This window comes from Ascaphus truei, chromosome 1 (assembly GCF_040206685.1).
Source record: "Ascaphus truei isolate aAscTru1 chromosome 1, aAscTru1.hap1, whole genome shotgun sequence".
Taxonomy (NCBI): domain Eukaryota; kingdom Metazoa; phylum Chordata; class Amphibia; order Anura; family Ascaphidae; genus Ascaphus; species Ascaphus truei.
In genome coordinates, this window is record NC_134483.1 from 35169353 (window position 1) to 35195220 (window position 25868).

Below are 25868 nucleotides of genomic sequence, written 5' to 3' on the forward strand. Positions count from 1 at the left end.
GAAAAACAGATGGGGAAGGAAGGAAGGGAGGGGAAAACAGATGGGGAAGGAAGGAAGGGAGGGAGGGGAAAACAGATGGGGAAGGAAGGAAGGAAGGGGAAAACAGATGGGGAAGGAAGGAAGGGGAAAACAGATGGGGAAGGAAGGGAGGAGAAAACAGATGGGGAAGGAGGGAGGGGAAAACAGATGGGGAAGGAAGGAAGGGGAAAACAGATGGGGAAGGAAGGAAGGGGAAAACAGATGGGGAAGGAAGGAGGGGAAAACAGATGGGGAAGGAAGGGAGGGGAATACAGATGGGGAAGGAAGGGAGGGGGAAACAGATGGGGAAGGAAGGGAGGGGAAAACAGATGGGGAAGGAAGGGAGGGAAAAACAGATGGGGAGGGAAGGAAGGAGGGGAAAACAGATGGGGAAGGAAGGAAGGGGAAAACAGATGGGGAGGGAAGGGAGAGAAGGGAGGGGAAAACAGATGGGGAGGGAAGGGAGGGGAAAACAGATGGGGAAGGAAGGGAGGGGAAAACAGATGGGGAAGGAAGGAAGGGGAAAACAGATGGGGAAGGAAGGGAGGGAGGGGAAAACAGATGGGGAAGGAAGGAGGGGAAAACAGATAGGGAAGGAAGGAAGGGAGGGGAAAACAGATGGGGAAGGAAGGAGGGGAAAACAGATGGGGAAGGAAGGAAGGGAGGGGAAAACAGATGGGGAAGGAAGGGAGGGGAAAACAGATGGGGAAGGAAGGGAGGAGAAAACAGATGGGGAAGGAAGGGAGGGGAAAACAGATGGGGAGGGAAGGGAGGGAGGGGAAAACAGATGGGGAAGGAAGGAGGGGAAAACAGATGGGGAAGGAAGGAAGGGAGGGGAAAACAGATGGGGAAGGAAGGGAGGGAGGGGAAAATAGATGGGGAAGGAAAGGAGGAGAAAACAGATGGGGAAGGAAGGGAGGGGAAAACAGATGGGGAGGGAAGGGAGGGAGGGGAAAAACAGATGGGGAAGGAAGGGAGGGGAAAACAGATGGGGAAGGAAGGGAGGGGAAAACAGACGGGGAAGGAAGGAAGGGAGGGGAAAACAGATGGGGAAGGAAGGGAGGGAGGGGAAAAACAGATGGGGAAGGAAGGAAGGGAGGGGAAAACAGATGGGGAAGGAAGGAAGGGAGGGGAAAACAGATGGGGAAGGAAGGAAGGGGAAAACTATGGGGAAGGAAGGGAGGGAGGGGAAAAACAGATGGGGAAGAAAGGGAGGGGAAAACAGATGGGGAAGGAAGGGAGGGAGGGGAAAACAGATGGGGAAGGAATGGAGCGGAAAACAGATGGGGAAGGAAGGGGAAAACAGATGGGGAAGGAAGGGAGGGGAAAACAGATGGGGAGGGAAGGGAGGGGGGGGGGAAACAGATGGGGAAGGAAGGGAGGGGAAACAGATGGGGAGGGAAGGGAGGGAGGGGAAAAACAGATGGGGAAGGAAGGGAGGGGAAACAGATGGGGAAGGAATGGAGGGAGGGGGAAAACAGATGGGGAAGGAAGGGAGGGAGGGGAAAAACAGATGGGGAAGGAAGGAAGGGAGGGGAAAACAGATGGGGAAGGAAGGGAGGGAGGGGAAAAACAGATGGGGAAGGAAGGGAGGGGAAAACAGATGGGGAAGGAAGGGAGGGGAAAACAGATGGGGAAGGAAGGGATGGGAAAACAGATGGGGAAGGAAGTAGGGAGGGGAAAATCAGATGGGGAAGGAAGGGAGGGGAAAACAGATGGGGAAGGAAGGAAGGGAGGGGAAACAGATGGGGAAGGAAGGGAGGGGAAAACCGATGGGGAAGGATGGGAGGGGAAAACAGATGGGGAAGGGAGGGGAAAACAGATGGGAAAGGAAGGGGAAAACAGATGGGGAAGGAAGGGAGGGAGGGGAAAAACAGATGGGGAAGGAAGGGAGGAGAAAACAGATGGGGAAGGAAGGGAGGGGAAAACAGATGGGGAAGGGAGGGGAAAACAGATGGAGAAGGAAGGGGAAAACAGATGGGGAAGGAAGGGAGGGAGGGAAAAAACAGATGGGGAAGGAAGGGACGGGAAAACAGATGGGGAAGGAAGGGACGGGAAAACAGATGGGGAAGGAAGGAAGGGACGGGAAAACAGATGGGGAAGGAAGGATTTATTTGACGCAAACACTTCTGAGACATATTATTATTACTGCATAATCTGCTCCCCTATCTCCTCCTTATAATAACCACTCCCCAAGTGAGGCAATTTTGAACAAGAAATGAAGCACAGTTCCTTGATACACTGCCGAAAAGAGAGGTGGAGTGTTTGTGGGGGCATTGCTCCAGTTTGCAACACTTTAGGCCGAGTCCATAGAAGGACAGGCCGCGCTGAGCCATGCGGACGCTCAGCGCTGAGCCCCTGCATCCTCAATGAGGATGCCTTGAGAGGGGGCTCACGCGAGCGTCCGCAGGCGTGCTGAGGCGCTGGAGTTTTCAGCCGACAGCCAAGCTGTTTTTCAGCGCGCTGTCGGCTGAAAACATCCAATCAGCGCGGAGCTGCGTCAACGTCACGGCGCCGTGACTTCGGCGCCGTGACGTCGACGCGTCGCGGGCGATTGGCCCAGCGACGTCACTGCCCCGCCTCCCTCAGTCTCCCCCCGCCTCCGATCGCGCCCGCTGGCTCGCCTGCATGGGCATGAAATCACGCAGATTTCAGCAGGCGAGCCTCAGCGTCAGCGCGGCTCGGAACTCTTCACCCCTCTATGGCCCCAGCCTTATACATATCCTCCGTAGAGTTGGAAATGCTGAGTACTCTATTGAGCTACTTTTTTGCAGAATGCTTATGATGGTGTCCAGAATTTCAATGCTGCTTTAACATTGTGGACAATAAGGAAAGTCTGTAATGACCACTACAATTAAAACAAACCTAAATATCCTAATCTCGCCAGGTCTCTACATTCAGGATGGTTTCATAAAATATTAGCAGACAATAAAATTCCCCTGATTCCCTTCTGATATGAAAGCATGAATATAAAACAGAGTGGAGCGCCGCTTTAGGATTTTTGATACCAATGCTAAATAATAAATCAATTAGACAATGCTTGCTACGGCGGAATGTAAATAAGAAGTACTGTACTCAATTCTTTCTGTCGCCAGACTGAGCATGCTGTGTTCCAAGCAGCAGAATCACAAATGAACAGGGAGATACAGGGGGGGTTGCGAGAGCTTTGAGCCTCTGATGTTCCGTTCCAAGCCTGAAATATTAATCTTGTAAAGCCAGTTCCTTTCTGCACACAAGAGCTGTATATTGCTTTGAATTCTACTACACCTGATAAGAACATTGCATTTAAAATTAAGAGAATTATGGCTTTTTTACATTTATCATAACAGAGCCCATTTGTTTTCTTTCTAGAGAATATGACAATTACAACAAAGCCCACAAGTAAAATTATCTTTTTTTTTAGCAGCATTTTATGTTTGGAAATAGAGAGTTAAATGTAATTATACTGAATATCTTTATGTAAGTGTAGCCAAGAGCCCCTGGCTATAGCCTTCTACTGGCCTCAACACTATATCCTGATAGGATCAGGCAGTGTTGGGGTTAAACTCCTGTGCAGGGCCTAGCCTACAGTTGCAGCCTGGATGGGTACTATGTTGCTTATCCAGGGGCACTGGGGCTGGCCTAAACCGGCAGTTAGTGTCATACCTGGGGAGGGTACTGACTGGGTCACATGTATATGGTGTGATGCCTGTCAGTACCTGGACCTGCCCTGTTATGGGGCGGGGTTACAAGCCCTTCCCCCGGTATAAAAGCCGACACTCCACCAAATTGAGGTGGTTGATTATGGGACAGTGTGATACCCTTTTCCCTATCATATGGTCAAGGAGATTGGGAGTGGCTCTTGGGGCCTCAAGCCCCGGGGGTCTGCTCCAGGGCTGGAGAACGATCATGCTGTTATGCAATAAACCTGCCGTTGGACCAACTATGGTGTGTTGCTATAGGAGAGGAGTATTGCCGGTGGGGACCATCTGCACCCAGTAGGATCCTCATGGGATGGAGGCGCTGCACAGTAAAGAGATGGAGAAAGCCTGCCCTGTGGCTGCTCCCAAACTCCAACTGCAGAGTCACTCAGACCTCCTGAACCAGCAGGTGAGCTACAGTACCAAGGGAACACCCATGTAGTGGCCAGAACTTCCGTGGCAGTGAGGAACAGGTGCTACATAAGGTATGTAGGTTAAATGAGAGGAACAAACACTTGCTCTGAATAGTTAATAAATCATCTACCACAGGGATCCTCAAACCTCTCCTCAGAGACCACTGGTCACATCGGGCTTTAGGAATGACCATATGAATGGGTGGTTATCTCAGAGCACTAATGCAATCTACTTTATATCAGGGGTTCTGAAACTTTTGCACTTCCATATTAATAATTACACCGTAGGAAATAAACATGTAGGCAAATGCACATATCATATAAAGCTAATACAGAGATACTTCACCATAATCCGCAGACAGGAGAAGACACAGCACATGGATTATATATATATATATATATATATATATAAAAAGCGGCAGCGCATGCCCCATAGTGTATTACCATTTAATACAAGTGACAGGTTGAAGAAACCTTAAAAATGCACACACCCAAACAAATGTGTTTAAAATCGCTTTGTAGAAAAACCTATGACAGGTAAGGGCAGCTGTAACTGCCGATCTGCACTAGGAGCAGGATAACCCAACTCCCGGAGAGCCTCTCATTTTTTAACAGGTTCTCCATTTGATAAAATTGAGATTTGAATTGTGGTGCATCACTAGTGGAATTATCACCATTAATGCCCCCATCTAACAAATTAGAAAATTCTGCTCGGACCCCAGGAATTATTTCAGCCATCTACCCTATATCCTTTTTTCAATTTATCTGGCTTTATTGTATTGATTAATATCCTTAATTGGACTGTTATTGCATATATAGCTTTTTAGCGCTTATTACTGTAATTGTTTTTTCTGATATATATATATATATATATATATATATATATATATATATATATATAAACAAACATCACAGCTTGCACTCAATGTACTGGTTCATATAGACAGGTGCTAGTCTCAAATAATAGAAAAACAACATTACCATTCTCTCGTCCGGTAAAGAAAGACTGCACTCGGTTCAGTAATCATGAAAAACTGTATTGGGCATCTGAATAAAAAAGATAAGTCACCCAATCCAATATGCAAAAAAAGAGAGAGAGCGCACGCCCCATAGCATAACACTGTTGTATATTTATTTAAAATAGGGGAAGGGAAGGAACAGGGGGGGGGGGGGAATCAAACTCACAAGATGTAAGAATATAAAAGGCAGTTTGTGAATAATATCACCACCATCCGGTTCTGCTGGGCAAAATCACCTCCCGACCACTGATCAGGACGGCTGCAAACCGGATACCAGGGACGCCGCTACACCGTTTATCTGCTGCCCAAATTCAGCTCTCCACTTCCGAAATGGCCGCTGTATTCTTCCCGCGCTGTGTCTGGCCTCAGGCGCGTGCGCAGTGTCTTCGTGACGTAATCGCGCTCTCAGTTTCCCTGACGCGTTTCGTCACCAGTCGGCGACTTTCTCAAAGGGCTGATGATTCATGGGTAAAAGTCCTGCCCCTTTATACAGCCAGTCCACCACCTCAATACTCATTCATCAGGTGATTGTTATCTACTCACAATAAGCTTCTAAGGTGCCGCTTATAACTTTAAAAATACACAAGATGACTAACTGTTAAAAGAGCAGATTACAGACAATATTATATAGAAATTGACACTTAATGTTTAAAAAATCTATGAAACTTAGTTGTTATAAAGGAATACACATTTAAAGTATATAATTAATTAAAAAACTGAATTACACTCTTATAAAATGATAATTTAAAAATTAAACATAATGTATATATTGGGATAAAGGGACTGTCAGACAAAATTCATCTGGCACATATAGCCCATATTATTCTATCAATTATTAATTAAATAACATATTAAAAAACAGATGAATCCCTATAATTGACACATAGGAGCAAAAAGTGACACTAATAAAGTACTACACTAAATGACATAATATTGAAAAATGTATTGCAAGACAGAAAGTCCAGGGGATATATTGGGAGAGAGAAGGAGTTGCATAAATGGATATATTGGGAGGACTACAGCTAAGAGTATCATTGTGTATATATACCACATATGAACAATATGATTTAAAATAAAATATCTATCAACACATGTGTACAAAAAGTGATCCCTATTTATAACAATGTATATATATATAATGAATAAAACAAGGATGATAATATTAAAAATAAACATGAAAATAAAAAAAATTTTATATAAGAAGAAAAAGGTGTGTCTAATATGAAAATTTAAAATGAAGATGAATATGAACACAAAAATAGGGATGAGTGAAAGGTGTTTTTATCAATAAAAGTGTACTGGTGAATATTATATGATGCCAAAAAATAGGATCTGAGGGAATGGTGAGGAGGGAGGGAAAGGGGGGGAAAAAAAAAAAAAAAAAATGGAAGGGGAAAGGGAGAGGGAAAAGGGATCGGGAGTGGGAGGGATCTAGTGGGAGGAAGGAGAGGATGGAAAGGGTGGGTTGGAATGTTGAATGATAGGATGCATGAGTGGAGAAAAAAGAGGACAGAGGAGAGAGCTGATGTATAAACTCACATGTTCAGAGCGACGAGAGTCCAAGAGGAAGGAGATCAGACTAGAGTGCTTACATCCAGGCACTCATTGAGTCCACCAGGGGTAAGTGTCCCTAACTGGTGGATCCAATAAGTCTCCTGTCTGCACAGGATCTTGAATCTGTCGCCTCCCAGAGCACAAGGTAAAATATATTCCAGGCCCATAACTGTCATACATTTCGGGTCCTGATTATGTTGAATTTTATAGTGTCGGGAAATGCTATTAACAGTTAGTCCCTTTATTACACTCCTTCTGTGCTCCAGGAAACGGGTGCAGAGGGACCTAGTGGTGCGACCAATATAACGTAGCCCGCAACCACACTGGATGCAATACACCACAAATGTACTTTGACAATTAATGAAATTTCTAACCTGATAGACAATATCTCTATTGGGAGAGCTGAATTCAGACCCCATCTTCAAATGTCTACAGGTAATGCATCTACCTCGTCCACATTTATAGTTACCTTTTAGGCCACTGTTTAACAATTTATTGGTCACTTTGTCTGATTTCAATTTAGTGGGGGCAATAATGCTTTTCATACTTCTGGCCTTTCTGTAGATAATCGATGCTCGATCAGGGAGAATACTTTTTAAATGTGGATCACATCTGAGAATCTCCCAGTGATTGCTCACAATCTTTTGAATGGCTTTGTGGGACTGATTATAAGTTGTAATAAATCTCAAACTGGATTTAACATTATTGTCCGCAATCACTGGTGAACTATATCCCAGACGAGATGTAACCTGCCTATTTTTGGACGTCTGCAACATTTCTGATCTATCAAGAGAGCCGACTTTCCTGAATGATTCAGAGACTAGTTTACTATCATAACCCTTTTGTTTGAATTTGAGGCTAAGTTGTTCAGACTGCTGGACAAAATCAGTGTCTCTGGAGCAGTTTCTCCTGATTCTGTGAAACTGCCCCAGAGGAATGTTCTGTAACCACTGCTTTCGATGGTTGCTGGAAGCATGGACATAATTATTTACAGAGACTTCCTTAAAATGTGTGGATGTAATAATATTAAAATCTTCATCTGTGGTAAGTAGTAGATCCAAAAAGACTATGGAGGTGGCATCTATATTAAATGTAAATTTTAGTCCTAAAGGATTATCATCCAATGTTTTAAGAACTTCCAATAATTGTGCTTCTTCTCCGTCCCAGATGAAAATCATATCATCTATGAAACGGCCATAGTACACGAGGCCCGCTCCAAGATCTTTATTCTGCCACACAAATCACATAAATATATCTATCTATAAAACAACATTACCATTCTCATGTCCGGTAAAGGAAGACTGCACACAGATCAGTAAAGGCAAAAAAAGTCTGTATTAGGTATCAATACAAAATGAACAGGCCGCCCAATCTGACGTTTCGGTTCCGGAGTGGCACCCCCCTTGAGAAAGGTTCCACTCCGGAACCGAAACGTCGGATTGGGCGGCCTGTTCATTTTGTATTGATGCCTAATACAGACTTTTTTTGCCTATACTGATCTGAGTGCAGTCTTCCTTTACTGGACGTGAGAATGGTAATGTTGTTCAATTATTATTATTAGAGACTGGCACCTGTTGATGTTTTTGAGTACATTGAGTGCAAGCTGAAATTTGTTTCTTTTTATATATATATATATATATATATATATATATATATATATGCAAATATAGCTGTATGCTCATCTGCATGTCTTAGGCAGGTCTGCAACCCCGCCTTTCCCCATTATCACCCAGCATACAGCACTTCCACTGCAGCAAGGGATTCTGGGAAATGACATGCAAATGAGCACACAGTGTCACTTTTTGCCTCAATAACCATTTTTAACATGGTTCCCTATAGGCTTAAGCTTGCTGCATGGTCACAGCTTTGAGCACAGCCAGGGTTAAGGTGCATACCCAGAAAACCACCCACAGACAGCTGTTTCGACCTTGATGGGTCTCATCAGTGTGGGGTTGATTTTACTGGGAATGCAAGAGAGGCTATGGGATAGGCTAAACCATAATACTGAGTTAAGTTATGGTGAGTAAAAAAAGTGACAAAAACCCTCCACAGGAAAGCAAATATGCAAATATAGCTGTATGCTCATCTGCATGTCTTAGGCAGGTCTGCAACCCCGCCTTTCCCCATTATCACCCAGCATACAGCACTTCCACTGCAGCAAGGGATTCTGGGAAATGACATGCAAATGAGCACACAGTGTCACTTTTTGCCTCAATAACCATTTTTAACATGGTTCCCTATAGGCTTAAGCTTGCTGCATGGTCACAGCTTTGAGCACAGCCAGGGTTAAGGTGCATACCCAGAAAACCACCCACAGACAGCTGTTTCGACCTTGATGGGTCTCATCAGTGTGGGGTTGATTTTACTGGGAATGCAAGAGAGGCTATGGGATAGGCTAAACCATAATACTGAGTTAAGTTATGGTGAGTAAAAAAAGTGACAAAAACCCTCCACAGGAAAGCAAATATGCAAATATAGCTGTATGCTCATCTGCATGTCTTAGGCAGGTCTGCAACCCCGCCTTTCCCCATTATCACCCAGCATACAGCACTTCCACTGCAGCAAGGGATTCTGGGAAATGACATGCAAATGAGCACACAGTGTCACTTTTTGCCTCAATAACCATTTTTAACATGGTTCCCTATAGGCTTAAGCTTGCTGCATGGTCACAGCTTTGAGCACAGCCAGGGTTAAGGTGCATACCCAGAAAACCACCCACAGACAGCTGTTTCGACCTTGATGGGTCTCATCAGTGTGGGGTTGATTTTACTGGGAATGCAAGAGAGGCTATGGGATAGGCTAAACCATAATACTGAGTTAAGTTATGGTGAGTAAAAAAAGTGACAAAAACCCTCCACAGGAAAGCAAATATGCAAATATAGCTGTATGCTCATCTGCATGTCTTAGGCAGGTCTGCAACCCCGCCTTTCCCCATTATCACCCAGCATACAGCACTTCCACTGCAGCAACGGATTCTGGGAAATGACATGCAAATGAGCACACAGTGTCACTTTTTGCCTCAATAACCATTTTTAACATGGTTCCCTATAGGCTTAAGCTTGCTGCATGGTCACAGCTTTGAGCACAGCCAGGGTTAAGGTGCATACCCAGAAAACCACCCACAGACAGCTGTTTCGACCTTGATGGGTCTCATCAGTGTGGGGTTGATTTTACTGGGAATGCAAGAGAGGCTATGGGATAGGCTAAACCATAATACTGAGTTAAGTTATGGTGAGTAAAAAAAGTGACAAAAACCCTCCACAGGAAAGCAAATATGCAAATATAGCTGTATGCTCATCTGCATGTCTTAGGCAGGTCTGCAACCCCGCCTTTCCCCATTATCACCCAGCATACAGCACTTCCACTGCAGCAAGGGATTCTGGGAAATGACATGCAAATGAGCACACAGTGTCACTTTTTAATTACAAGCTTGTCACGGTAGCTTGTGACAGGCTGTAATTTACACCAAAAATATATATAAATATATATATATACCTGGGTTTGAACTGGGACGAGACTTAGATATGATAAATATAATTTATTCCTTGATAAAGGTGAACACAACAGATTATACAATAACAGGCAAAATATAGACACTTACGTAAAAGATGAAAATAATGGAAACAGTCCCATCTGAACTGGCAGTTTCATCCAGCAATCAGCCCAAGACATTGCATGGCATTTCTTCTCAGCAATCAAGATGGTATACAACAACAGGCCTGATGACATGCAGGCCTGCAGACTTTGCATGAAGACCAAAAAAAAAAAAAAAAAAAAAAAAATATATATATATATATATATATATATATATATATATATATATATATATATATATACACACGTTTTAAGTTATGGTGGGTGAAAAAGGCTACAAGAAACCTCCACCGTATTGCATATAGCAAATAAAAAGATCACATTCACATGTCTTAGGCATATCTGCAACCCTGTCTTTCACCATTATCACCCAGCATACAGTGTTTCCACTGCAGCAAGGGATTCTGGGGAAAGACATGCAAATGAGCACACCGTGTCACCTTTTGCCTGAAAAAACATATACATAAACATATATATATATATATATATATATATATATATATATATATTTTTTTTTTTTTAAATAAATCAGAGAAAGAGAGAGATCAAAAACAGGGAACACCACCACTCAAGTGTTTAGGACTCACTGGTGGTCCCGGAGAACAGCTGATGTAGATCTTAATTATGACTCCCATTAATATAGTAATTTACATTTCAAATTCCTTTTCAATTGTCATCAGAAAGAGTCGCTGTGCATTTCTTCCACATTGTAACCTCTCAGAGTGAAAGTGAGAAAGGAACAACGATGCCATCACCACCAAAGCGGAGGAAGATAAGGGGCCGAGGTCAGAATCCACCCCATGAGTATCTACTGTATATTTAAGGTCTACATTCACCATCAAAACCATGCCTCCTCCTAGGAGGGTTGTCCCATTGAAGAAAATGTATGTGGGTGATCCTGGCTTCCAAGATAGCGATACTATTAAGAATACGGGGGGAACATATTTGTGGAAGAGGACACCTTTGCGTTTATTGACAATACACATATAAAGTATATAACATACTTCATAAGGAAAGAAAATTACCTTCAACCAGGTTGGTGCAATATGTACTGCAAGTCTCTCCAACACTAAAGGGATTAGCACAGAAGCATATACAGTTAGAAAGGGAGTTATATTCATGGAAGCCAGAAACACTGCACTATACACTAATGATTAAAGATAAAGGAAGATGCATATGTTGTATTATTTTTATGTTCATAATGTATAGGCTGCTGCCCCTACTTTAAAGAATGCAGTAATCTTTCTACAGTGAATGAACTGTGGTTGGTGTGTAATGGCAATTTTGGATCAAATGTGTAATGGCAATTTTGGATCAAAATTGGCCAAAGAAAGGCATTTTCACCTTGCATCTCTAATGACATTCATGAAAGTACATGATCCACTGTTGCCCTATCTGCATTAGCCTGCAGTATACAAAAGTGCCAGTAGGTGGAGCCCTGACACATATATTATAATGTGATGTAAAAATACTATATGACGTGTCATTTCCCCCCTTTTATTGGGTTAAATTATCCATACATCTGTGACCAACAACATGCATCCAATGTAATAAACTGGCCTAATACATTGTGTACATTTAACAAGCCTCAAAATGCAACCGCGCAACGCGCTATGACAAACAACTGATATCAATTCTTTCCTTAAATGTAATATGTAAAATATAGGGGATTCATGCAATACAAAATAGGCACATAAAAGGTATTTATATCATTTCTGAAAGTTTATCCTAGAAATGCTTATAAACAAGACTGGCAATATTGTATATTGTTACCCCTGTTCAAAGCCCAAAGTGTAAACCAAACCAGAGGAAACTTTTCAGACTGACAAAAATTATTTAAAAATACTTGCTTGTTAAAAAAAAAAGAAAAATCACTAACCACCCTACTCCCCCCCCCCAGTTTCAAGCAATTATAAAATATAGCAATGCTGTTAATTCACTTTGATTGTATGACCCCTGCCCAATGTTCCAAGCCATCTTCCACGTGCTTGAGACCAGTCTGGCTGCATTCAAATTAAATGGGACAGAAATTTTCCCCAGCACGGGGACACCGCTTCACAACATTGAATAGTGGTTCATGTGGGACTGCATGTTTAAGGGCTTTTACCAAGTTAGGCTCGTGTTATGGTGCCTTCGCCCACGCTGAGGCGTGCTGAGGTTGTGGGAAAGCGGGTGCTTTCCCTGGCCATGGTCGACGGGCTGTGGGGGGCGTTCCTAGGGTGGTCACGGAGCTGGTTCACCCTCTTTGAGCAAACCGCTGACGTGACCTGCGTGTCGCGCCAAGAAATCAGTTTAAACGGACTTCTTGCGCAACGCACGCCCCCTCCTGCCTCTGCCCGCACGGTCTATGGGCGTGATCACTGCCTTAAGGCAATCTGATCGCGCCCCGTGCGGACGCCTCCGCGCGGTCACCCACACCATAGCCTTACATTTGCATTCATTGTCCAGCTGTTACTTTATGCTGCGAGTCAAGACAAGTTACCTGGTCATCGATTTTTCTCTGCAGCTGGACCACCTTGTTCTCCATTCCCACGCTGAGTTTCTTGAAGTGCTCCGCTGACCTGGCCTCAATCTTCAGCTGCTTAAGCTCTCTCCGGGCATTCATGCGGCGGAAGTAGCACTGGATCACGATGGCAGCGCTGCGGAACTTGACAAACTGCTTGCGGGCGAGCCACCCGCGCAGGTGCTTCTGGATGACGGCAGCCTTGTGCTGCTCCAGAAGCTGCAAAAGAATAAATGGAGCTCAGAGATCCTATTTTGGAGGGCTCCTATACACAAATGTGACGGGCACGGTCCTCGCACGATTATTTTTTAGCAGTACATTTATTTATTTTTTCACATGAAAAAACAAAACAAAAAAAGAATCAGAGCATGTTTTCGGGAAATACAGACGAGACAACGACTATTCTAAAGCTTGCCTTAAACTAGCCCGGTTACATGCTGGGTATGTGCTGGGCTAGTTTAAGGCAAGTTTAAGGCATTTCTGCATTGACTAATGACCCATCGGATTTACACAGCAGGGGTCCCTGGCAGTCCCATTCAGTTTGAATGGGACTGCCAGGGACCACCGCTGTTAATCTGATGGGCCATTAGTCAATGCAGAAATGCTTTAAACTTGCCTTAAACACGACCCAGCATGTACCCGGGTCTTTTTTGCCGATTGCCACTGGTTTGTGTTAGAATAACCGTCGGCACTAAAGTAATGCGGTGCATTTTCACATACTGTAACATCGTTTCGCAGGGGATACTGTTTGTGATCTACACCGATAAGACACGGCACTTTCTTATTCTATAGCAAACAGGTGCCTCACACACAGCTGGCATAACAAGGGACATTCTGGTTGCCTAATATTTGCTGAAACTGAAACACATTTTAATGTTATTTACATATTACATAGTTACATAGTTGATGAGGTTTAAAAAAGACATACGTCCATCAAGTTCAACCTATGATAAATTTAGACAGATACTTTGTCCTATATTTGTACTGTACTTACAGTATATTGATCCAGAGGAAGGCAAACAGAAACCCGAGTGACACATCATCCAATGATATCTCATAAGGGGGGAAATAAATTCCTTCCCGACTCCAAATATTGGCAATCAGATTTCGATTCTGTTTGTCCCCAATTCTTGGTGTGTTTAATCTTGCCCTTTTCATTTAAAATAATGTTTTCTATTGAAAATTGCAAATACAGCCTACCATATATTGTATATATATATATTTGAGTTAAAAGGGAGTTTCCTGTCTGGTTTGCGTTGTATCCTTGAAAACGAGCGTGTAATTGTTTAGTGAAGCCGTGAGGGTCTGGGTATGTGCTCGTGTACCTTAAATATATTTTAGTGTAGTTTTAACTCTTAATAAAAGCCTATTCCCAGTAGCACTGCAGAATGACAAGCAGCAGGCATGCAGTTCTGCTCACTGGTTCACTTTTGAAAGAAAAGCCTTGTTTTCCAATTAAGCGTTATTACCCCATAGACGTCCCGCGCAAGAGAAATGTGTGACGGAGAGCCCTGCCGGTTCCCTGGCTGATGATATCTGTTCACAGGTTTGGGCGCCTGATAAATGACTGCAGTACAATACCTCACGATAAGCTCTCCTGACAAACAGGCCCCGTGTGAAGGACTGGATAGTGATAGCTGCCTTGCGGATCCTCTGGTACCCGTGATAGATGCGATTCATTCGGAATTGCTTCTGGAAGATTATGGCAGCCTTTGTTTTCCTTAGGTGATCTACAAACCTAAGAAAATGTTGTAGATAAGTAAAAAATCAGTTCTGCGTTACTAGATCGTTACTGCGTTACTATCCGGTCTCATTCAGTTAGAAAACATAATTTTCAGTAGCCTGTTTGACATTGCTCATTAAAGTTGCAGTTCCAGCAATATCCTACATGTGTTTTTCTTTTAATAAATCAGTTCTGTACTATGAGAAAATACTTGTAGCATTTTTTTTTAAAAACAACTCTGAATGACATTTTTTATGTATTATAATGTAACAAGCCTTTATTTGTTTCTAAAGTAACCAATTACAAAGTAACAGATACTGAATCAATACTCCTCAGCAGCCATTTAGTGAACACCAGAGCCAAATCTTCACCGGTCACAGAATCACAGAATCACAGAAGAACGATCTCAGGAGAACGGATCGATCGGCAACTTAGCTAATGACTTATCATTGTGTGGATTGTATTGATGCGCATATTAAAGGGGCGGGGGGCATAGCTTGGACTTCTGCTTTAAAGGAGCAATTCATGCTATTTTTATTATTATTATTATTATTAATATAGGATTGAAGCTGGGGGGTTTCTGGAGCCGGACCCCATTAATTTCAGCTCCGGGGACCCCCTGCTTACCGAGATACAGACCTCCACAGGGGGTGCCGGTATCTTGTCATGCAGAGCAGACTAAAAGAAGTGCCAGCATTGTGACTTAGAAGTACAGATGTCACTGATATTTCTTCAACAATGTAAAAAAAATAACACGATACAATACATCTCAGACTACTAAAGAAAGATCATCATTCAACAGTAAAGCTGCCACGGTATATATACTGTAGTATATCGCAGTACAGGCATACCCCGCATTAACGTACGCAATGGGACCGGAGCATGTATGTAAAGCGAAAATGTACTTAAAGTGAAGCACTACCTTTTTTCCACTTATTGATGCATGTACTGTACTGCAATCGTCATATACGTGCGTAACTGATGTAAATAACGCATTTGCAACAGGCTCTATAGTCTCCCCGCTTGCGCACAGCTTTCGTACAGGTAGGGAGCCGTTATTGCTGTTCAGGACGTGTTGACAGGCGCATGCACGAGCTGCCGTTTGTCTATTGGACGATATGTACTTACGCGCGAGTGTACTTAAAGTGAGTGTCCTTAAACCGGGGTATGCCTGTATATCAAAACATACCATGCTAGAATGGAAAACTCATAGGTCCTATTTGTAGAAGTGTTGAGCACTTTTTGTTTCTAAAGTAGCATATAAATGCCATGTTTTATTTATTATACTGATAGACATACCTGCGAGCAAGATGACCACGTGTGAACCTCTGGATGGTTATGGCAGCTTTCTTCATCCTTCTGTATTTTACCCTTTGCAGCCAGCCCCGTACCGTCTTCTGGATCACGATAGTCGCCGCGCGGAACTTATCTGCACGCAGTTTCTCCAAGTACGCTACTTGTCCCGCCCGGAAAAAGATCTTGGTACGTCCAAACTGGATCTTGTCTGGATCCTGCACAATAAATAATAAACACAAAGCTAACGCATAGTAAGGCAAATGTAATGCAAATGCCTCACTCAGTCCCCTAAATGTTTTAAACATCCCCCCCAACGATAGTATGAAAGCCAACGGTAAAAAACAAATAATGGAACAGTGTTATGAAATCTTAGGGGCTTATTCTATGTCCGAATCAGCTGATTGGTCCATTTTCAGTCGAAATTCCCTGTTAAATAAATAAATGGTTGTGAAATTAAAATACAGCTTTTATGAAGAAAAAATATTTGGGCATATTTTTGTCCTGTGGTAACCACACTCTTTCATAGCAAATAATAATTATATATATTTGTGCCTTGCCAGGACGGCTTGTTTGCGCTGTGGCCTCCCTTATACAGCTGATCAACTATCTGCAACACAAATCTGTGCCGGTCTGGATTGCGCGAGGCTAATCAGCTCGTGAGACGCATTGGATTCCCCCGACACTAACAGGAGGGATATACCAGTCCTGCAACCTGCTGAGACGCTGTGACAACTCATCTTCCTCCGTTCAAACCAACTGGTGACTATTGTCTACCTAAATGTTTTTAAACCTCCTACACTTGTGAGTGCCACTTGTACTCCCTTTTTGGAACAAACTGTTATTACTTTATTACACTATGGGGCGAACGCTCTCTTTTTAGATTCATTTCTTAATGTGGTTTCGTCCATCTGAGAGTTACCAGAGTCTCCAGTAGCGTACGGTCTATTAGGACTGGATTATCTAAAACCTATATTCCATTTGATTTAACCCTTTGACCTCTGGGACATTATCTTGCATTCAGAATTTTTCGAGGATATTTTGTGTTATTTTGTTCAGCGATACTGATTATATATATATATATATATATATATATATATATATATATATATATATATATATATATATATATATATATATATATATATATATATATATATATATATATATATATATATATAGTGATACAATCACTGTCCCTGTAAATGCATGAGTGTTGCAGCTAGCATGCTTTCCAGCCTACAGGGAGTTAATCTCCCTTAGAGAAACTAGTTTCATCTGCAGCTAATCAGGCTGGACTCCTGAATGAACAAGGAAGTTTTTTTTAAGGCAGACACAGAGAGCTGCAATTCTGAGAGAGACTGCTTTTGCCAGCGGAAAGGGGGAGAGAGAAAGTTCTCCCCAGCTAAGGAAGCTGGCACAGTCCCCTAGACCCGCTGGACGGTGGTCGCAGAGTCTGCTGGTATTGACTGGGTCTTAATCGGAGGAAGAGGAAGGAAGGATGCAAGACCGCGCTGAAGCAGGGATGTCCTATCCATAACTTTGGAACTACAGAGGGGGGATTCTCTGAACTCTCGCAGGGTCCAGAGGGAATAACCTGGAGCCCCAACTGTAACAGACCAAGAGCTAAGTGGTATATTGATGTACCTAAGACTGTTCATAAGGGGTGCATATGATAGGGCATGTCTTAGGCTGGGAACCAGTTTAGTTGGCCAGCGCCAGTTAGAAAGGGCTGGAGTATGTTTAGTTAGTTTTCACTAAAGGGAATAGGTATTATTTTTATGATTTGTTTTGACTTAAAGGGACGGTGGGCCTGTTGGTGTATAATTTAACCCTGTAAATAAATCCTGTGTAGAGGAATACCATGTTTCCGGCCTTATGCTGGGACTACAAGATACTGCAACATGATGTGGGCTTCACAATATATATAATTTTTATTTTTTTATAAATATTAATATATTATTACACTAGTGCTTTGGGCACATATTTTATCACTATTTCACATCCACGTTGGTTTATTATACTTTGGCGCTATCAGCACTTTTGCGTTATACATATGTATATACTGTATATATATATTGATGCTGCTGAAAAAATAATAGCAACATACAAATCATTGTATTTGCAGTATGAAGCTGTTTTCTCAACAGTAGATTAGGGTTGCCACATTTAAGCTTTTTTAAATACGGGATGCCCGGACGCCAAAATCCAGTAGGAAATGTCATTTAAATCTAGACATTTCCTATATGTTTTCATGACAAACATACACACCATTTCTGTCCCCTCCTCCCCAGTCTCTCTCCTCCCACATCTTTCTCGCCCCTCCCCATCCTCCTCCTCAAAGCTCCCCATCCTCCTCCTCAAGGCTCCCCATCCTCCTCCTCAAAGCTCCCCATCCTCCTTCCCAAAGCTCCCCATCCTCCTCCCCAAAGCTCTCCATCCTCCTTCTCAAGGCTCCCCCTTCACCTCCTAACAGCCCCCCAACCTTCACCTCCTCTCAGTTAATGAATAGTTCTCCTTCACCTCTCTGGTCCCCTCCCCCTCGCTGAAAATGCGCTGCATAGCACTTAGCTGTAGGTTCCGTTCTGACGGCAAATTATTCAAGAACGAATGTCAAGCGATAGGAGGAGAAGGATGACAGCATTGAGGCTGCAGAAGGCGCATGGTGGTGTCAGCAGAGGGCAGTGGTGGAGCCCGCCACAGCAGTATGACCCTGAAGTCAATTACCCCTTCCGGGACATAACCCTGGGGCGGGCTCCATCACTGCCCTCTGCTGCTTTCGCCACCGCCATGGTCCTCCTCCGTAAACACCTTCTTCGCCGTCACCCTTCTCCTGTCACTGCCGGCCAGACCTTCGTCCCTGAATTATCCCGTTGCTCCTGAAATTAAATGTCCTGACAGACCTTTCAGGACAATTCATTCAAATAAGGGACAATCCCATATATATGGGACATCTGGCAACCCTACAGTAGATCCTATCAACTTATATATGTGTTTATGTATTACACCAATGGCTTTGAATGTTCATTACTAGGCTAAATTGTACGTTCTGTGGCAAGTTGCAGGCGGACAGCTTCAAAGGCGATAGTAAAGTTATAGAGATTGATGCATTAATGCAGATGTAGTGTAGTGGAATTCTGAAGCAACACAATGCAACAGATGTTTACAATTCAAGTCCTAGAGCTCCCACAATACAATTGTTTCTTGGATAAATCTGGTGCAGATTTTTGCTGCCCTAAAACACACCAGTTTTGCCTTAATACATATAGGGTTATTTATTAAAGTCTCCCATCTGCAAATCTGGTACCCAACATGTGCCAAAAAAAAAAACAAATTGAAAAAATGTTGTATGGTGCTCTAGAACAGAAAAAGCAGCACTAATGCATGATGGAATAATACATTCCTGAATGGATTTATTGTTAACCCCTCCAGTAGGTAGTAGCTGTGCTGAAAAATGACTGTGCTGAATGGTGTGTTTGTTTGTTCCTGTGATCCATTAAAATAAGCTTCAATTTTTATTGTGGGAACACACTCTTGTTGTTATTCGTCGGCTTACCAGCACTGGACGTAGTGCTCCGTCTTTTCTCCTTTTTTTGACCAAAAAAAAACCGAAGCCTATTGTTAACAAAGAAAATGAATCTACTTGCTTTAAATGAGACTGTTAACTGTGATACAGTTGGAGTCAATCTTTGCCCAAGTTTTGCACTCTGGAGACTTTGATAAACCTACTGCATAGTCTTGTACATTCCCACACACAGTAAAATGTTACTCTGTGTAATATACAGGTGCATGGAATAAGCTACAACACATCAAGCAAGTGCAAGGAGTCAAGTGCAAGGAGTTTATTCTGTATTTCTATAGCTCAACCACAGCACAGGGCGATAAATAATTTCCCTCTAGCCTAAAAAATGTTGGAAGCTTTGGCAGATCCAGCTTTTTATAACCAAGTTCTGGAATCAGCCACTGTTGATAATAGTCATCTCCTCGTCACTGCAGACACAAAATATACATTAGCTGTGTGTATTAAGTAAGTGCGATCCATTGAAAATGAACACATCAGATGTATAATTTCGGCTTTACCACCCAAACCTCACCTTTATAAGGTTCTCTAGCAGGGTTTTGCAGAGGAGCTTTTTGTCTCTCTGAGAAATATCCTTCTTTTTCATCAGCACTCGATATCTGTTAAAGAAATCAAGGTAGGTCCACCTAAAGAGAGAGAGAGAGGAAGGCAGAAACATAATTTAGAAGTTCAATCCAACCAGCAACTATCAACTGTTCTGCTTCATCTGTTTTTACGAAACAACGAATTTCTGGGAATTTTTCTATACATTAAAACTCGGAAGAAAGTGGGTAAAAGAAAATATAGAGAAATACATCTGGAAAAATAAAGATGTCATACATACACATTTTACCTTCAGTCCCACCACAATAAACCAGAGCCGGAAGTAACAAAATAGGGGAACAGCTCCTCCATGTGACGTATGGGAATAAATTATAGCGCCATGTTAACTTTGACGTTCTGCGCAGTGTGTATTACGCTTTCAACCGCATGACAGGCTTTGACCCGAGCTGCGGGACGCTTACAGCAATTGCACAAGGCGTTTTAAAAATAATAATAAACTGGTGTAAATCAGTAAAAACTACATTCCCTTGATAAAAAAAAATGGTAATTTTTCGGTAAAAATTAGTAAATACCAAAAACTCTACATATGTTTGAGGAGCAGCAACAAAAAACGCATTCTCTACCTTTTCTGATTTTTGGTTCATAATGTATTTATAGCTTTGATTTTAGGAGACCTTAAAGTTACACCAAGCCAACTGTGTCACAGGTCAGCAAGGGCCTCATTACAAATGATGATGGAATGCTGCAGCGAGACCCTAATGTCACAGAGATAAGGTCAGAGTTAAAGTCCCCAGTGGTGAGCCTTTTATATGGTGCAGATTGCAGAACATGTTCCTTTGAATTATTTTTTTCTTCTTTTTTTCTTTACAAAACAGAAACCACCAGAGTATTTCAACATAATCTGTACTACTGTATAGCAACAAAAAAAAAACCATGTTCATTTTTCTTTTTACCACCAAAATATATCAAGCCCCTAGAGCGCTGATATTTTTTTTGCAATCAAATTTGCTACGAGTATACGACCTGCTTTATTTATACAGTTAGTTCAATACACATTATTACAGCAAACAGATGTAGCAAGATTTACTGTTTGTCTCGCCGAAGACTGCGACCTGAATGGATTAACACTGCCGGGGGGGACCGATCCGGGAGCATGGACCCCCCCGCAGCGAGATCAAGGCAGGCAGTGTCCCAAGGGTCACAGTCATGTGGTTTTTCGTCTGTGGTGCTGGGGGCAGTGTGTCTTGCTACATCTGTATCGTATACTGAAGTATACCTCCACATATTATTGAACAGGGATGTCCAAACTAAGGCCCTTCTGTTGCCACACAGGTACAGCACAACACCTAAATAGAGTAGCCAGAGAAGCAGATGACCCCCAATCTCACTTAGGGTGGGGGTACACAGGCTACATTGGTCTCTTAAAGGTTTCACAAGCATCAAGGTATCTACATTTCTGCAGACCAATACGGCTACTGGAACTTGGCAAGATACGTCACAGGGACAGTCAAGCTATGACGACTCTAAGGGGGTTATTCATCAAGCTCCATTATTGGTTAATGCCACCAAATCAGCATTAACTCCTCTTCAAGTCAACCCCATTACAGATCATGAGAAATCTGGTGATTACTGTATATACAACATTGTATATACAGCCATTGATATAATGGCTTCCATATGATTGACTGAATCTCCCTTCTAAACTATATATCAACCTTAAATAATTAATTACACTACAATGTAAAATCAGACCTCTGTAGTCAGATACTGTTGTACGATGATTATTTTATCCTGTTTAAGCGATTTCAAAATGGCTTTGCCATCTTGTTATCGATATCCCAGATAACTATTCTTTCTACCCGTTATACCAGGGGTGCTCAACTCTAGTCCTCAAGCCCACTCCCCCCACTCCCCAACAGGTCAGGTTTTCAGGATATCCCCACTTCAGCACAGGTGGCTCAATCAGTTCCTGCTTCAGCACAGGTGGCTCAATCAGAGGCTTAGTCTCCAACAGAGCCTCTGATTCAGCTACCTGTGCTGAAGCTGGATTATCCTGGAAACCTGACCTGTTGGAGGGGGGGGGGGGGGCTTGAGCACTGGAATTGACAACCCCTACGTTATACCAAAAAGGTAAACAGCAGCTCTGGATTTGTATATCAATCATTCTCAGCACCCACAGGCGAGGATTTCTTTATGTCATGGAGTGTATTTCTTGGGATGACATTTATTTTTAAATTAATATCCTTGAAGGGTTAAAACTATTTGCATGCGGTGCCACTGGGGGCTAATACTTTGCCTGCTTGTTATGTGCTTATCCCGGGTTAGCACTTGCTCAAAGCCCCACCATCTTATTATTATGTATTGGTCCCAATGATTGCCTCCCCTACTTATTTTCCTTATCTGCAGTTTTTGGGGTCAGGTGAAAATACACTGGTAGAAATCTTAGATCCAGTTGTTCAGCTCTAAATCAAACAGGAAACATTGAATTGAACAGCGGTAAAGGTGCTATCTTTATACTAAGATAACTGCTCTTCGTACTGTACCCATACTGGTACTTTGTAACAAACCATTTTTTCTTCTTCAAATCTCTTTGAAGTACTGTGTATACCATCAGCATTATGAAATAAATACTTGTAGCCATTGTATATGGTGAGCAGATTAAAAAAAAAAGCAAACAGTGCAGTACACATAGCACTCATTTCAGCGGTTGAACAGTGTGATGGTAGGGGGTAGCCAACCTCCATAAATAAAGGCGAAGCACGGCTGGCTGCCCCTAAAACCGTGTGCCATGGGCTGAAGTGTCAGGTAGTCCCATAATTCTCCCCGACATGCAGCCATGATTTGCGAGTACGCGAGGTGAATTACACCAGGGCTACACAGAATCCTGGTTTGTGAGCCCTAGTATCCCAGACCCATTATTAAAACATATTTTATAATGTTTGGTGCATACTGTATACATGTCTATGCAGTCAGCCAGGTATCCACATAAGTGCTGGGATGTCTACATAGACATCGGAATTCAAAGGAGAGAGGATGTCCAGAGGTGACAAAGCCGTTGGTGAGAGGGGAAGGGCAATTTGTCAGGTACGGAGTAAAAAGAGCCCCCTGTGGGGACCCTATTTGAGCCTGCCAGACCTGCCCAGTGCGTGGCAATGGGTTAGCTGGGTGAAGATACAGCTCGTAGGCGCATTTCCCATTGGCTAATTCATATTTGCCGCTCACCCGGCTTTTCGAGCCGGCTTGGCATGCCGCCTCCTCCTCTGACATCAGCCCAGAGATGAGCCCCGTTTCTATTGGCTTGGGTGGATATCCCGGTCAGGGTAAGCCTCCCGAATAAGGCGCCCGGCTCCTATTTGAGGCTAATTTTCGCCCCCGACCACCAGTAAGTGTGTATTCTCCCGTGTATTGTGTTCCATGTATGTGTCTGCGGATTTTATCCAAATAAACCCAATAAACCCAATTTTATTCCACTACAGTGTTCTGCCTAGTGAATGATCCCGGTTAAAAGGTGTTAAAAGACCTGGTCTCCCGTGACAAACAGAATATAAGCCACTGGTATAATACTTGGTATGGAACGATTCAATTATGATGTCTCAGTATCTGAAATGTTTCCAAGTACCAACTAAAGCAGACCATAACTTGGCACTGACATCCCACACAGACTCTGCAAGGGTGATGGAAATGGCAGCAATATTTAGGAGAATAAATGGAAGTGCTTCTAGCTTTGCAGATCAATTAATAGCTGCAGTTCAATATTTGCCAACAACACACACGGCAGTTTGATAAACATTTTCTAGCACTACAGCTGCCAAATGTTTCTGTTCTACAACATATTTATAAAGCACCGTATTGTCAAAAAGACAAAGAGTTTCTTACGGGTGTAATTCTTGATACTCAATTTAAAAGCGTGTGTTTAATGTTCTAATAAAACTCCTCTGTTTGCTATCTACAGCGAGGCTCAATTTTCGAAAGAATTCTGTGGCCAATAATGGGTTTGCTTCCTAAACATGACATCCATATTGTATGATGTCTAAGGAAAAGTGATATAAAATATGAAACATATAAAGTGGCATTCTCTTGTTTGGTTCAAGTTCTCTAGCACAGCAAGCAGACGAATTACTGTAGGTCTCAAGATGGCTTCAATGCCATAAAAAAATGAATAAGTCCGCTTTAGAGAGTTGGGTAAAAGAGTTAACATCTTTATTGAAGCTTAGGTGCCGTACAAGCGGGCAGTATGACATGCCCCTACGCGTTTCGTGACCTACGTCACTTCCTCAGGCGCGTGACTGGAAGCCAAATTCTCTCACTCTATATACAACTTGTGTACAATTACAGAAACGGACGGAAAAAGCAATAATACATCCAAAATATATAAACAATGAAGTCAAACTGTTTGTACGGCACCTATGGTTCAATAAAGATTTGTACTGGTTTACCCAACACTCTGAAGCAGACTTACTAATTATTTTATTGCATGAGAATATAAAACAGATTACATTTAAGAGAATGAATAAAACAAATGTTTTTATGAAAAACATGTGGGTGCTAATATAGATGTTCTATTTTCACGCCAAAGTTGGGAAATTTATTTAACATCGACATACAAAATTGATCTGTAAAATTCAATTTCTCCAAATTGTGAAACATATGTTATATCTATATGGAAAAACAGTCATAACTACTGGACAGTTTTTATAATGAGGCATGTGATGTAGATGCAAAGGGGAAAGACAATTGTCCTCATGGTGAGAAGCTAGCTAATAGTGATTACATCGATTCTATTAATTTTGATGGAAGTTTATTATATATAATAATATAATATAATAATAATATATATTATAGGTTTAAATAATTAAAAATTCAGATGCCAGTCTTTTCCGATTGGTCTTAATTCTGAACATTAATGTCCTAAAATGCCTTGAAATTTGTACAATCAACAGCTTAAACATGAGTCTAACAGTAACAATTCCTAAAGAACAGGGCATTACCTGTCCATTAATGCCCTAGTTTGGTTCATCTCTTCCAGTCATGGTGTTAATGGACAAGTAATGCCTTATTCGGAGTGGATTTTTGCTTAAATATAATAATATATACTGAAATGCAATCCTTTTTAAATCAAGTACAGGTAACCCTATAGTTAAATAGTACATGTAGATTCATAGTAGTGAGTCAATAAGATAACATGACCTGATCTAATCAATCCATTTAAAAGTGAATACAATATAATTCACATTCAATTCTTTGTTATTACATGGGGATTAGTCACAAAAAGGGGTTGACTATGAAAACTCCAATATTCCCTGAAACATATCAGTGAACTATCCATCCATCAACCAAAATATTTCTGGAAATATCCTTATACTCAAAAAGATATATATAGTTATATATACTTATTTAATAGCAATGGAAAAGATGGACGTCCTCTGGCGTGTGGACCAAATGGATACAAATATCTTTAAAAAGGATACATCCTAAATACAAGATACTCCCGGAAGAGTTTGGATGATCAATGTCTTCTGATTTGGCCACCTTTCTACAAGATACTTTTCTCCCTAGATATATGTGTAAGTGTCATTCTTTAACTCCTGTATATAGTTGAAAACTCTGACATTTGGTTCAGTGTTACACCACTGTTTTCTCTCCTTTTCGTTTTCTATGTTTACCCATTTGGTCTATACTTTTCGCTATCCAATTATCTTGGAGGACGCGGAAATCCCTCTTTTCAGGACTCCAGCAGCAGGACTAAACAGCATTTGATTGTGACCATCATCAGAGATCAGAGACCATCTGGTTCCGAGTTTCATCAGGAACTGTACTTTTGTACACCAATATCTGTAAGTACGTGTACACCTTCTTTTGTCACTTTAAGGATATTGATATTTTGCAATTATTTTGTGTTACATTAATAGTTAGGTGTTAGCGCTTCTTGCTCTTTTCTACATCCTTTT

General features: G+C 42.1%; 1 protein-coding gene across 2 annotated transcripts in view; it reads right to left on the reverse strand.

The window, feature by feature from the left end:
- MYO5B (myosin VB) overlaps positions 1–25868 on the reverse strand; it is a 340466-nt gene that overhangs the window by 56820 nt on the left and 257778 nt on the right. For both annotated transcript variants that reach the window (XM_075586196.1, XM_075586185.1), the window contains exons 18-21: positions 19892–20003; positions 15804–16015; positions 14363–14519; positions 12761–13000 (exon numbers count right to left, since the gene is read on the reverse strand). In XM_075586196.1, the coding sequence (XP_075442311.1) occupies positions 12761–13000; positions 14363–14519; positions 15804–16015; positions 19892–20003 (721 nt within the window). The remainder of the gene's footprint in view (positions 1–12760; positions 13001–14362; positions 14520–15803; positions 16016–19891; positions 20004–25868) is intronic.